The sequence below is a fragment of the Monodelphis domestica genome, chromosome 6 (genome assembly GCF_027887165.1).
Source record: "Monodelphis domestica isolate mMonDom1 chromosome 6, mMonDom1.pri, whole genome shotgun sequence".
Classification (NCBI taxonomy): domain Eukaryota; kingdom Metazoa; phylum Chordata; class Mammalia; order Didelphimorphia; family Didelphidae; genus Monodelphis; species Monodelphis domestica.
Window position 1 is genome coordinate 291,703,684 of NC_077232.1, and position 13,806 is coordinate 291,717,489.

The 13,806-nt window shown below is 37.8% G+C and overlaps 1 protein-coding gene across 9 annotated transcripts in view; it reads right to left on the minus strand.

Moving 5' to 3' along the window:
* The window catches only part of SLC4A4 (solute carrier family 4 member 4), a 523,229-nt gene that overhangs the window by 207,689 nt on the left and 301,734 nt on the right, over window positions 1–13,806 (minus strand). For all 9 annotated transcript variants that reach the window (XM_056803353.1, XM_007495656.3, XM_056803351.1 and 6 more), the window contains one exon: window positions 8,880–9,040. In XM_056803353.1, coding sequence (XP_056659331.1) covers window positions 8,880–9,040 — 161 coding nt within the window. The remainder of the gene's footprint in view (window positions 1–8,879; window positions 9,041–13,806) is intronic.

The following is a 13,806-nucleotide window of genomic DNA, read 5'->3' on the forward strand; positions in this document are numbered from 1 at the left end:
AATGGCTACTCACATGATCAAGCCCCTTCTGATCAGCACAAAAGTTTTAACTTGCTTTGATTCTAACCTGTATCAATTGATCCTTCTTAGAAAACCTGATGCCCCTTCCCCTTCTCTCACACACTCTTGGGCTCTTCCTTTATTGGTGTCAGATAACCAATTAGTGTGGACATCCATTCAGCTTTCTCCCTACTGCAGCTCAGAACTTCCCAAGTTCAAATGATCCACAATCTCGATCTCCCTCACTAGCAAGAATTAAAAGCACAACCCCTCATCAGGGGGGTTCTTCCTATTGTTTTCAAACTCATGTATTTGCAAAAACTTTATATGGTCTTTGTGACCTTTCTCTGGATATCAGCAACTGTACACAAGATATATTCCCCATTATAATTGGCTAATACAAAACCAAGTATAGTTGGGAATCCACTATTTCAATATTATTTCATATTACCTTATGGGAGGGGGAACAGACTAAATTCAGATAAATGTGGTATTTCCCATCACCCATATATTTTCCCACCCCACCCCCAAAAGGCTAGTAAAATCATAGATTCAGCTAAAAATCTATGCCTTATATCTTTGGGAAGGAATAGATACATCTTCAAATTAACCTCAAATTAAAGGTTATCAAGATATTGGCATGGAAAAAGTAAGGCAGAAGGATGACAACCAAGTTAATATCTATCATTTATTCTCAAGACAGCTAACTCTAATAATAGATGATATCTGCTCAGGCTGTACAGTTCTTAGACTCCTCACAGTAACCCAGGAGTTACTGTGGAGGAGTGGGGGAAGGGGCCAAAGTAGTGTGAGAAGTTATTGTCCCCATTTTACAAATGGGACATTGAGCTCAAGAAGGGGAAACTGCTTGCCCACCATCAGATGCTAGCTACTTTTGGATTCAACAGGGGTTTCACATGCAGAACATGAAAATGTAGAGATCTGGGAAATGATAATTAGACAAAAAAAATGTTTAACAATCTGTGAGAAGTAACACCAGCTGGCAAATATGTTGTACATTTTGCTTGCCATGTCCTACAACTCCCCCCTTTTGTTTCTTTAAAACACTGAGAACTAGAGCATTTTATACAACTTTTAAAAGCAAATATACAACCCACTCTCCATTCTTCTCTCTATCCTTGTCTTTTCTGCCTGCTGGGATGTCAGTGATTATCAAAGGCAATTCCAAGCAAAGAAGTGGTGGGTGGAATGTGGAGGAGGGGGGAGAAATCAAGCTATTTATTTATGTTTGCCTTTATCACTTATTATTTATCTAATCCATTTACATAAAAATTGAGGTACACTGTATTTGAAGCTCAATCATGCAGATTTCTCTACAACACCTCTGTAGAGCTGGTCAATATTATGATGCCTCCTCCCCAATTACTGGAACAATTCAGGACAAATTCTCTCTCTTAACAGATGAATTGCCTCCTACTTGACTGAGAAGATTATGGCTACTGGAGATTCTCCCTCATCCACCCTCTACTACAATTCAAAGTCTCTAAGGCTATACTGATCCTCAGCTCCTACACAATCAGGTCCAACCAAGATCTCCCTCTTAACTTTTTTCCTGGCCCAAGGAAAGCCATTATCTTTTAAAACAATATGAAAAGATAGTTCCTATGAATCAATTTCTATGACAGATTACACCCAACATTTAAAAAACTCTCACTAGATCTTACCATCCTAATAGTTATCTTCATATATCTCCTCCCCTTCTCAGCTAAAATTGTTGAAAAGGAAATCAGTGCCTCTGTTTTGCTTCTTCTCAAGTCTCTTCAAAACTGCCATTTGGCTTCCAGCATCAACATCCAACTGAAACGACTCTCCAAAATAACCAATAGCCTCAACTGTCAGATTTGTTAGTGTTTTCTCATTTCTCCTATATCTTAATCTCTCTGCAGCTTTTGACACTGTTGAATACCTTCTTCTCTTGGTCACTAGCCTCTTTGGTTCTTTGGGATACTGCTCTTTTCTCTCTCTGTCTCTCTCTGTCTCTCTGTCTCTCTGTCTCTCTCTCTTTCTATCTCTCTGTCTCTGTCTCTCTGTCTGTCTGTCTCTCTGTCTCTGTCTCTCTCTGTCTCTGTCTCTGTCTGTCTCTCTGTCTCTCTGTCTCTCTCTGTCTCTCTGTCTCTGTCTCTGTCTCTCTCTGTCTCTGTCTCTCTCTGTCTCTCTGTCTCTCTGTCTCTGTCTCTCTCTCTCTCTCTCTCTCTCTCTCTCTCTCTCTCTCTCTCTCTCTCCCTCTCCTTTTTGACCCAGTGCAAATTCATCTACTACTTAAACCTCCCTTAATATATTTCTAGTTTTAATAGCCATCACACCTATCCATGCACACTATAAGTAAGTCCAGCCACACTGGTCTAATTGTTGTTTACTCACACCACATCTCCAATTTCCATGTCTTTACAATGACAGTCTCCCATGACTAGAAGACTCTCCTTTTTCTTTTGTCTCTTAGACTACCTGACACCCTTCAAGATTATGTTAAAAAACCTCCCTCTTTCTTTGTCCTGTACAACTTTCCTCCCCCCACTGCTATTGCCTTCCCCTCTAAGGTTAATTTCCATCTACTTGATGTATCTATCTACCAAAATGTAAATATTGTCTCCTCCATTAGACTGTATCCCCAGCACTTGCTACAATGCCTGAAATGTATTAGATGCTTAATAAATGCTTGGTGATTGATTGATTGATTCCCTACATTTGCTAAGATCACTCTCCTAAAGGACAGTTGAAACTCACTTTGTTCTTAGAAAGCAAGAAAAAAAAACTATTGTGGATTTATAATAATGAAAAAACAGCAGAGAGAAACATATACAACTTAGTTTATCATAGACTAGGGTGCCAAGTGTAGGTATGATAGGATAGGATACTGTCCAGGCTAATAGGATCTGGAGAGCAAGCAAAAGGAAATTGCCTTCCCAGTGCTTGTACTAAACTGAGAATAGTACCTACATGCTCTAGATATCGGGACTCTGGATTTCTATGTAGACTGTGAAGAGTGCTACTTGTGTTTCTAGTTCTCTCCCATTATAGGGGATTCTTGTGCAGGCATGGGTTCCACGATAGAAACATTGAGACCTCTCTAACTCCAAGATCCAAGATCCAAGATATTCCTGCATTTCTACATTAGGAAGTCGATGTATCCAGTTATATCACACTAGGTAGATCTTTCTGGAAGTTCTCTACTAGCCCCCAGGTTATCCTCCTTCCCTTCGCAAAGAGGTCACTATTTGGCAGAGTTTTCTTCACTCCACACCTACCCTTACAATAAGGCACTTGACCATAAGTATCCTTCATATCCCTGAAATATTCTGGCCTCCCAAAGACCAGGAAACTAAGACTCCCACAACTGAGATTCTCTCCCTCAGTCATACAAAGGGACCATCTAACTAAGAATCTTACCATCAGCCATTTTGTTAAATGAATTAGTAGTAACTTCCACACTAGACTCATAGTTCCTTGCTAAGGTTAATCCCTAAATTTGTACTGTCAGTGATATTCCCTTCTGTCTCTTCTAAGACTTTGCTCCAAATCAATGATTTACTCACTCTTTTATCTTCAAGCCTCCTTCATTTCTCCAGACAAATATGTATAGGTTTTTCCTTTTCTTAAAATAAAACAAAACTCTTTCCTTGACCCTGACCACCTTGAGATTTCCTCCCATCTCTCCCTTCTATTTTACAAGCAGACAGAATTAGAATTCTCCTCCCCCTTCCCTCTCTGTACTGATTACTGGTTGCCTCAGTTGCCTACCACATCTAGGACTGTTTCCAATCATGCCTCACTTCACTTGACTACCATATCAATTTCCACAGGTTGTATCTTGTCAACTTCCCCCCCCCATTGATGCCTCTCCAGTTCTAGAACACACACACACACACACACACACACACACACACACACAATAACTCAACAACCATAAATCGACTTTTTTCTCATTGCTCCTAAATATGAAATATCAATCTACTCTCCTGTGACTCTACTCACAATCTCTGTAGCTTTCCAAACTAAAATATTTCTCACTAGACACCACTCCTCTATATGTGCTGTCTTCTTCTTTTGGGAGTATAAGGTCCTTGAGAGCAGGGACCATCTTCATGTCTGTATTTGCAGTCCCAACACTTAGCAGAGTCTAAGCACAGCATAAGTGCTTGATTCATGCTTTTTTTATTCATAACAATAGTCAACACGTTAGGCTATCTTCCTCTCTTTCTACATATATATGAATATGAATATGGATATGGATATGGATGTGTGTGTGTGTGTGTGTGTAGTCTTGCTTGGTCCTTACAACAACTCTGTTAAGTAGGTGCTACTATTATTTTTATTTTACTGATAAAGAAATCGAGGCTGAGAGAGATGAAGTGCCTTTACTGCATAAGTGAACAGTCACACAGCTAGTAAAGATCTAAGGCATATTTTGAAGATGAGTCTTCCCAGCTCCAAATCCGGGGCTCTCACCATCCTGCCTCTAGTCTAAATTCATTGTTTCATTACAACTCACATGCAAAAGTCCATCCAATAGAATTTCTGGCTCCATTAAAATTCCTCTTTTAAAAGTCATTAATGACCTATTAATTTCCAAATCTAATGGTCTTTTTCACAGTCATCACTTTCATTGATCTTATTGCAACATTTGACCATATCTTATTTCTCATTACTGCTTTACTTTCCTCTGCTCTGCTCCCTACTGGTTTTCTACTTATTTAATTCTCTTCTTCACTCTCTCCTTTGCTACACTTGATTCTAATTCCCAAATATTTCTTTTTTTCTTTCTTTATTATCTCCATCAGTGATCTCAATCAATCCCACTACATCAGTTATCACCTTACAGAAAGATTCCTAACTAGGCATTTCCATCCCAACTTCTGGCCAAAATTCTTCCTCTTAGCTTCCTAGATATGTCCATGTGAATGTAAGATCCAACCCTGAAACTTCACAGGTCTAAAACTGAATTTATTATATTTCCCCAAAAATATTCTCCTACCAATTTTTCCCTTTTGATTTCCATTATTCCCCCACTTGCCCAGGCTCAAAACCACTAAAATTCAGTCTTTGTGCCCTTTTAATCTTTAGCTCTGATGAAAAGTGAGTTTTTTTAAGGAATTTTTAATAGGCTCCTCTCCCCACTCTATATATTTTGTTTCTTTCTGACATAGTCCTTAATTCAGCCATCCTTGGTCACTTGCATCATCGGTGCCAGCCTATGTCGGCTAACTGGTTAGTTTAGCCCTGGGAACTAGGAGGACAGACTAATCAGTGGGTGAGGATTCTTGAAAGAGAGCTCCTTGCTTGAGGTTTTAAGACAGTGTCTATTTTTAAAGTAAATATTTGGAGATTGGAGAAATAGTTTCCATGAGAAAATAAAAGCTGATGGCAAGTAAAACAGAGACACAAAGGTCCTGTCAATTTCTACTTGACCATAGCATAGCCTCACTCTCCAGCTATTTGCTATACGAGTTTCAGCACATGGCCCAATTAAGGAAAGCTATATTGAAGAACCAGTCATAGTCAAGATAGCTTCCCTTTGATGATTATGCCACTGCATTGATTCTAAGGACAGCTTCACAAAAGGCATCATCTATTTTAAATATTTATCTTCACAGTAATATAGGACCTGCCCCATCCAAAATCACAAATTAAAATCAGAGAGGGAAAGGACACTTGAGATCATCTGATCCAACTCTCATCCCAGACATGAATCTTCTCTATAACATCCTTCACTGCTGGTCAACTAGTTTTTGTTGGAAAAACATTCAATGTCAAAAATATTGGCCCCAGCTTCCATGAGACTGCTTCCTTTACCACCTCATTTCCTCTGGTCCAGACAAGATGGGGGAGGTCTAGTAAAAATCTTGAATGGCCTCAGTTTCCTGGTCATCTAAAGACAGAAAATGTCTCAACCATATGGAAACAGACTTGATGAATTTCTGAAGCCCACACAAATAATCTTACTCTGTCTTGATGACCAGATGCATTTCTATATGGCGATTAGAGGAGCTGCTTCCACAGATATTAAGTGCTGATTTATCTTTGTTATGTAAGGGCAAAGTAAAACTGTGTGTGTTAAATGTTCAGTGACTTATTTACGTTTTACCCAAATATCAAACCTGAACCAAGAGGACACTGACATTCAAGCTGTGCCTCTGATGAGATTATTTACATTTTCTTCTACTTTCTCAATCTTTGTTCTAGTATTTCTTATTGTCTCACAACTCTCCAGAAACCTGAATGCTTATTTGAAGGGATATGAAGTGAAGTGAACAGAACCAAGAGAACTTTGTACAAAGTAACCACAATAAATTATGTGAATGACTTAACTATTATCAGCGATGCAAAATCCAGGACAACTAAAGGACTCATGAAGAAAAGACTGCTACAGAAGAAACTGATGACATCCGAATGCATATTAAAGCATTTTTCACTTAATTTCCTCTTTTGTCATAATATGATGAACCTGGAAATATGTATTGTATGATAACACATGTTCAACCTATATTATATTACCTGCTACCTTGGGGAAGGGGGAAGAGTAGGAGGGAGGAATAGAACATGGATTGCAAAATGTCAGAAATGATTATTGAAATTTTTACTGACATGTACTCTGGAAAAAAAATAAAAATCTTAAATTATATATGTATAAATATATACATAAGAAAGAAAGAAAGAAATCTGCTCTTTTTGTTTTTCACAGGGTGAAATGGTAATGATTTCCACCTTTTCTTCTATGCTTTATTCTTCTTCTAATTTTTTTTCCTCTGTAATGATTAAGAGCACTGAGCCTGGAATCATGAAGAGTTAGAATCCAGTCTCACACACTTCCTAAATTGTGTGACCCTGAGTAAGTCACCTAACCTCTGATTGCCTAACAAGAAGATCCATTTGATCCACTATAGAAGAAAATGGAAAACCATTCAAGTATCCTTGTCAAGAAAATCCCATGTATAGCTATGATCCATGAGGTCATGAAGGGTTGGACACAAGAGAACAACAAAAATTTTGCTAGTTCCAAATCTATCTCGCTATATTACTGACTCACCCACTCCTCTGTGTCTTCTCCACAAAGGTAGCATAAGAGATTTAACTAAAAACATTTCTGAACCCTTGGCTTTCTCTATCCTAATATCTTTCTTGTGATAATTGAAGAGGTTCATAGATTTCTGTGTACCTTAGGACCAAATATCTTCTTTCTTTAGAGTCTATATCCAGTAAGTATAAGAAACTAGCATATGAGCAGCAAATAATGCAGAATCTCAGTTTCAGATTCAGCCTAGAATTGCCTCTCTGAATAGTACCAGTTGATTTTTAATCCCAAGAAAAGTGTGCCCAGTTAAAGTACTTAAGTTAACAGATTACTTCCTGCTTCAACATTTCATGGTTTCATGTGGTCAAATTAATTCTGACATCAGAATTCAGCTTGCAATTTTTACTCACCAACTGGACCCTGAATCTTTTTACTATGAAGCCCTTTTGAAATTGACCCCCCTCCCTAAGTCACTGAGAAAGTGCTTCCTGTAGTCTTTGTTCTCTCTCACTCTTCCAACCAGTCCTTAAAACAATAACCCAACACTGTTCCACATATCAATTTTTAATTCACAACAGCTTTGTCAAAGAGGAGAAATTCTCTCAACCAAGTAGCATGCATTGTATTGTCACCTAAGGCAATGGAATTATCGTCATTATAGCTACAGATCCATCCATGGGAGGTAGGGGTATGAGGACTGTATTCATTCATTAGAATAGCATGTCTTATGAAAGAACAATAGCTGTCAGTGTTCTGTATGGCTTGAGGGAGGGGAAAGTAAAAAATTAAGAGAAATAGCTGTAAGTGCAAGAGAGCCAGATTTAGACTCGATGTAAAGAAATATAGTCAGGCAGACTTGGGAGGTAATGAGATACCCAGAAAGAGAAGTCATGGAGGTTCTAGGAGAGAGTTTGGTTCAGATATATTCTGACCTAGTCCAGTCCTACATCTCCAACTGCTGATGGGAGGTCTGCCACTGGATGTCCCTCTATCCCTCATCCATTAAAGTCCATTTCAAATGCTGCCTTCTTCATGAAGCCTTCCCCAATGTCCCTGGTTTGTAAGGACCCTTCATTTTGAAGAGAACCAATGACATGAGGTCTTGTCTTGACTTAAACATGAATTGGATTTAAGTGAGGCAGAATTGCACAAAGTCATCAGCCTCACTCTCTCTTCCAGAGTTATCAAAGTCCAGTGGCAAGACAACAGTCAGGATGACTGGTGATGGCCAAGGATGCAGTGGATAACATTGGCTTTTTCCAATGGCTGACCAAGCTCTAAACACTCTACAGTGCATGCTTTAGTCACCTTTATGGCCTTCTCTTCCACCCATTCCACCAGCGAAAGTCTTCAGAGGCTTGAGGTAGACATCTCCCTAACCTGTCAACTTGGTTTATTTGGCCGATTTGTTAAGACAGTTTTACTGGTGTGTGACCACTATGCATGCTACAGTTTCTTGGAGCCACAGGTAAAAGTTGGGTGATTAGTAGACACCAAAAAGGTCTTAGTGATCCCTAAGGCACCAGAGGTGCCAGTCTTCCCTGAACACACCATCAACAGACTTCATGTAGTACTACAAGTAAGTCTCTGTTGCATTTTTCATGGGCAGTCAAGACATCATCTAATGTCATTTGTCCTCTCAAAAATGAAGGAAGAACAACAACATGAGACCAAAGGATATATGTGACTGGCCCAAATGTACCACCACTGTCAGACACAAGCCTTCAATCTTCTAACTCACGGTTGTTCTAACCAAGGGACAAAAAATGTTCTGCTATATTTTTGCCAGAAGTCATTTTACTTAAAGAGGCAGGGAGGGAAAAGGAGGTCACCAAAGGATGATACTTACCTACCAACTGAGGGAGAGAGGAAGCTTCCCGATCCAGCATTATTGATCCCTTCTCCATGCATGTCCTCAGTTCAAATAAACTGTGTAAGGACAGCGTGGCCACATGAGGTTTGCTCCATCTCTCTCCACCTTGTTCCACTTTCTCTTCAAACTTGATCCACCTAGAAGAAAGCAGATGAGTAAGGACCAATTAAGTTTGTAGCTGCCCTAGGGCGGCTCCCTTCCAAACCTGAGCATGGGTAAAATATCCATTACCATGGAGTTTTAAGTGTTTATCTTGTCACCAATGTATAGCATCCAAGAAATTTAACAGGAAAGAGGATGAATCAAGAATAAAACCAATGTTCTTTAAACTAACCCTTTTCAAGCCAGAGAAATAAAAAGCAAAAAGTGAGGAGGAAAAAAACTTTCTTGCTTTCTATAAGGTGTTATACCACTATGAAATTATTTAAGGCTTATGGCTTTATGAACCATTATTATTATAACATTCAGATGTTAAATGTAGAAATATCAAAATTCTTCTTACTAGTACCTTACCTAGCCTTTTGCAACATGCTTGAAAAACTTTTATTGATATGAGAATTCAATTTTAACTCCAGAAAGAAATTTTATGTAGAATGAAAAATGGGGTACACCACGGATCAACACAAAATTTGTTTACTCAATCTTCATAAGCAAGTTAATGACTCTTTTGGATGGTTACTTTCTCCTAAAGTCATTCTCCATTGTTCCAGGGTAGCCAAGCTACATGAGTGGAATACAAACTGATTGATTCTACCAACCAAGTCAGAAGCAATTCCAAGTCTAACTAAGTCTACCAACAAAATGTATTCTGTCTGAAGCTGTTGTAATAATCTAGGCAAGAGGAAGTAGAAAGAAGAGGTGGGACTTGAGGGGTGATATGGAGATAATTTGGCAACTGATGTGGAACAAAGAGAGATGGAGTCAAGAATAAAACTAAGGCTACCAATGTGGAAGACTGGAAGAATGGTAACTCCTTCAAAAGAACTGGGAAATTTGGAAGAGGGATAGACATGGGAGAGAAAGATAATGAGTTCTATGTGGGGCATTTGAGTTTGTTCCAGGACATCCAGTATGGAATGTTCAATAGGCAATTTGTGATGCATGATTGCAGCTCAGAGGAGAGACTTGAGAGGGCTGGATTTATGGATCTGTTAGGCACCTGCACAGAGATGATTAATTAAGCCTATGGGAACTGATGAAGCCATTAAAAGAGAAAGTATAGAGAGAATACCAATAGGAGGCCTAAGAAAGAACCTTGGGGAATGCCCACAATTAGGAGTAGCATATTGTAAAGTTGATTTTTGTTTTAGTTTTCCATATTCATTTGGATTCTTCAGCTCTCTTTTAGATCCACAGATCCAAGCTTTCATTTGTTTTGCTGCTTAGTTCTTTACCCAACACAGATTGGAATGGAAAAACCCAAATAGACAAAAATAAGAATCCTTGACATATCAGAGCATTCAAATAAATCTTCTAATGCTAATAATAGTTAACATTTAAGTAGTATTTTAAGTATATACATATATGCACACAAATATATACATATAAAATTAGAATGCATAATATTGAATAATAAAGTCAAGTTGGAATATGAAATATATAGTTAACATTTATATAGTGTTTTACTTGTGAATATAATATATATACATAAAATGAGAATACATATTGATTCTTTAGAAGGTATGAATTAATACATACTTTTTTACTTGATCCTCATAATATCCTTGTGATCCAAATGCTATATTATTCCAATTTATAGATGAAGAAACTGAGCCTGAGAGAGATTAATGACCTCCCCAATTACATGTCTAGTGAATGTCCAAGAGAGGATTTGAACTCAAATTCTTCCTGACTCCAACTCAAGCACTCCACTGTTGTTCTCCGGCTGAAATTTTCCCTCTTCATTTTCAATCAATTAACCAACAAGCATCTACTATGTGCCTGGCATTGCGCTAAGCACTAGGGATTTGAAAAAAATGCCCTTGCTCTTATGGAACTCACATTCAACTCAACAGATGACTAATTAGATAGATATCAGAAACATACTTAGCAGACGGAGAAGACCCAAGCAGCTGGGGGACCCAGGAAAGATCTCGCCATACAGAAGCTGGTACCTGAAGGAAGTAGATGGAGCTGAGTGGGGGAAGGTATACTAGCCATGGAGGACAGCCAGAAATGGGGGAATGGCGTGTCCAGTGGGGAGCAGTCAGTAGACCAATAGACCATAAAGTGTGTGGCATTTCCAAAAGTTCAGCTGAGGCTTTTCTCTCCATGGCTCCATGTTTACAAAAATCCACATTGGCCAACAGAGCCATAGGTCTATGGTATGAAAAGCAGATTTCCAAACAACAATCTAGACATAAACAGTATAAATAAATCTCTCGAAAACTACCCGGTAGAAGTTTGATTTCCTTTTTGTGAGACATATGCCTTCTCCGACTGGGAATATTTGATAGCCCTTCAACAATGTATGGCAATACAGCAAGAATGAAAATAGAAGTGAGCTCACGAGCTGGGGTCAATGTGGGGTCTCCTGAGGCTTGACATGCTGTCAAGAAAGGAGAAATCACTGCCACATCCCCATTCATCATGGCCCAAATCAGAACTCTGGCTTCTCTCACTCCAGGCCTTCTACAAAGGACAAGAAGAGATTAAGAGGAAAAAATCCTGTTTTTCCACATTCTTTACCCAGCAGTTTAATGATTGAAAAATGTTTTCCTAGAAAAAAACTAAACACTCACCTAACTCACTGACCATAAGAACAAAGGTCAGAGAGAGGAGGCAGCTCAGCCTAAGACACTACTCCCATCCCCAGGGAATAATTAGAAGTCAAAGTTGGGATTCTAAAGTCTCCATGATGAATAGAATCAAGGATCTACTTCAAACTGAAATTCATACTACTCAGAAACTTCCCAATAACCAGGGGGCATTCCCACTACAGCTGAGCTTAGGGAGTCAAGGAGAACAGGGTGGACCTGCCCCATGGAAGGCATCGCCATATGCATTCCTTCTCTGAGGCGAGATGTAGAAGGAAGATGGTTTGCTTTCAAGTTTTGTCTCTGATGCTTACTGGCTCTAAGTCCCTGTCCAAGTCCCTTATTTTCCCTGACCCTCAAATACTCCTATGACTACTACTACTGCTATTAATAGTACAACTACTTTTTTTTATTACTACTACTACTTCTATGATTACTACTACTATTAGTACTACTGATACTTTTTATAGCTACTAATACTTTTATTATTACTACTGCTTCTATGATTACTACTATTAGTACTTACTTTTTATTACTACTACTACTTCTATGATTATTACTACTATTAATGCTACTACTATTTTTTATTTCAACTACTTTTTATCACTAATATTTTTATTACTACTGCTAATTCTATTATTACTACTGCTATCAGTGCTATTACTTTTTTACTACTACTTTTTTATTACTACTGCTGCTATTAGTACTACTACTACTTTTTATTGCTACTACTACTTTTTTATTACTACTACTTCTATTCTTACTACTACTGCTATTAGTACTACTACTACTGTTTTATTACTACTACTACTTCTATTATTACTACTGCTGCTATTAGCACTACTACTACTTTTCATTGCTACTACTACTTTTTATTACTACTACTACTTCTATTCTTACTACTACTGCTATTAGTGCTACTACTACTTTTTATTACTACTACTACTTCTATTCTTACTACTACTGCTATTAGTGCTACTACTACTTTTTATTACTACTACTACTTCTATTCTTACTACTACTGCTATTAGTGCTACTACTACTTTTTATTACTACTACTACTTCTATTCTTACTACTACTGCTATTAGTGCTAATACTACTTTTTATTACTACTACTACTTCTATTCTTACTACTACTGCTATTAGTACTACTACTACTTTTTATTGCTACTACTACTTTTTTATTACTACTACTTCTATTCTTACTACTACTGCTATTAGTGCTACTACTACTTTTTTATTACTACTACTTCTATTCTTACTACTACTGCAATTAGTGCTACTATTACTTTTTTATTACTACTACTATTTCTATTATTATTACTACTGCTATTAGTACTACTACCACTTTTCGTTGCTACTAACACTTTTTATTACTACTATTGCTACTATTATTACTTCTTCTATGATTACTACTCCTGATATTAGTACTATTACTACTATTATTTCTACTACTGCTCTTAGCACTACTACTACTACTACTATCGTTACTACTATTATTACTACTATCCTTGCACCTATTACTACTACCACTACTACTACTATTACTACTACTACTACTGAAGCCATGGAAATGAAGTACAAACTGCTAGAAACATGCCAATGAAATAAATCAGTTCAAGGAGTGTAAGTGCCTAAATGCATAGAAATGAAGCCCTAAATTGAGCACTATTTGGGTATTTTCCTTTCTTAAGGTAATAAAAGTAGAAATAATAGATCCCCTTGCATAATGCTATGAGGGGTAAGATAAGAACTGTAATCTCTATTTTACACACAATGAACCTCATATTCCAAGAGATTAACTTCAGCTAGTAAATATCAAAGATAGCATGGCAGCCTAAATCTCTTATTTCCCAACAGATTGTGGGCTCCTGGAGAACAGGGACTGTCTTTTGCTTGTCTTCCTAATTCTCTGTCCTTAGGACAATGCTTAATACATGCTTGAACCAAGACTTGATGACCAACCTCATTGCTATTTCTACCACACAAGGCTATCTCAAGGAAAACTGTAATGAAGTATCTAGAACAGGGGTTCTTAAGCACTTTCTGTATCCAGGACCCCTTTGGCAGTGTCGAGTGAAATCTATGAAAACCTTCTCAGAAGAATCTTTTTAAATGCATAAATTAAAATGTATGGAACTACAAA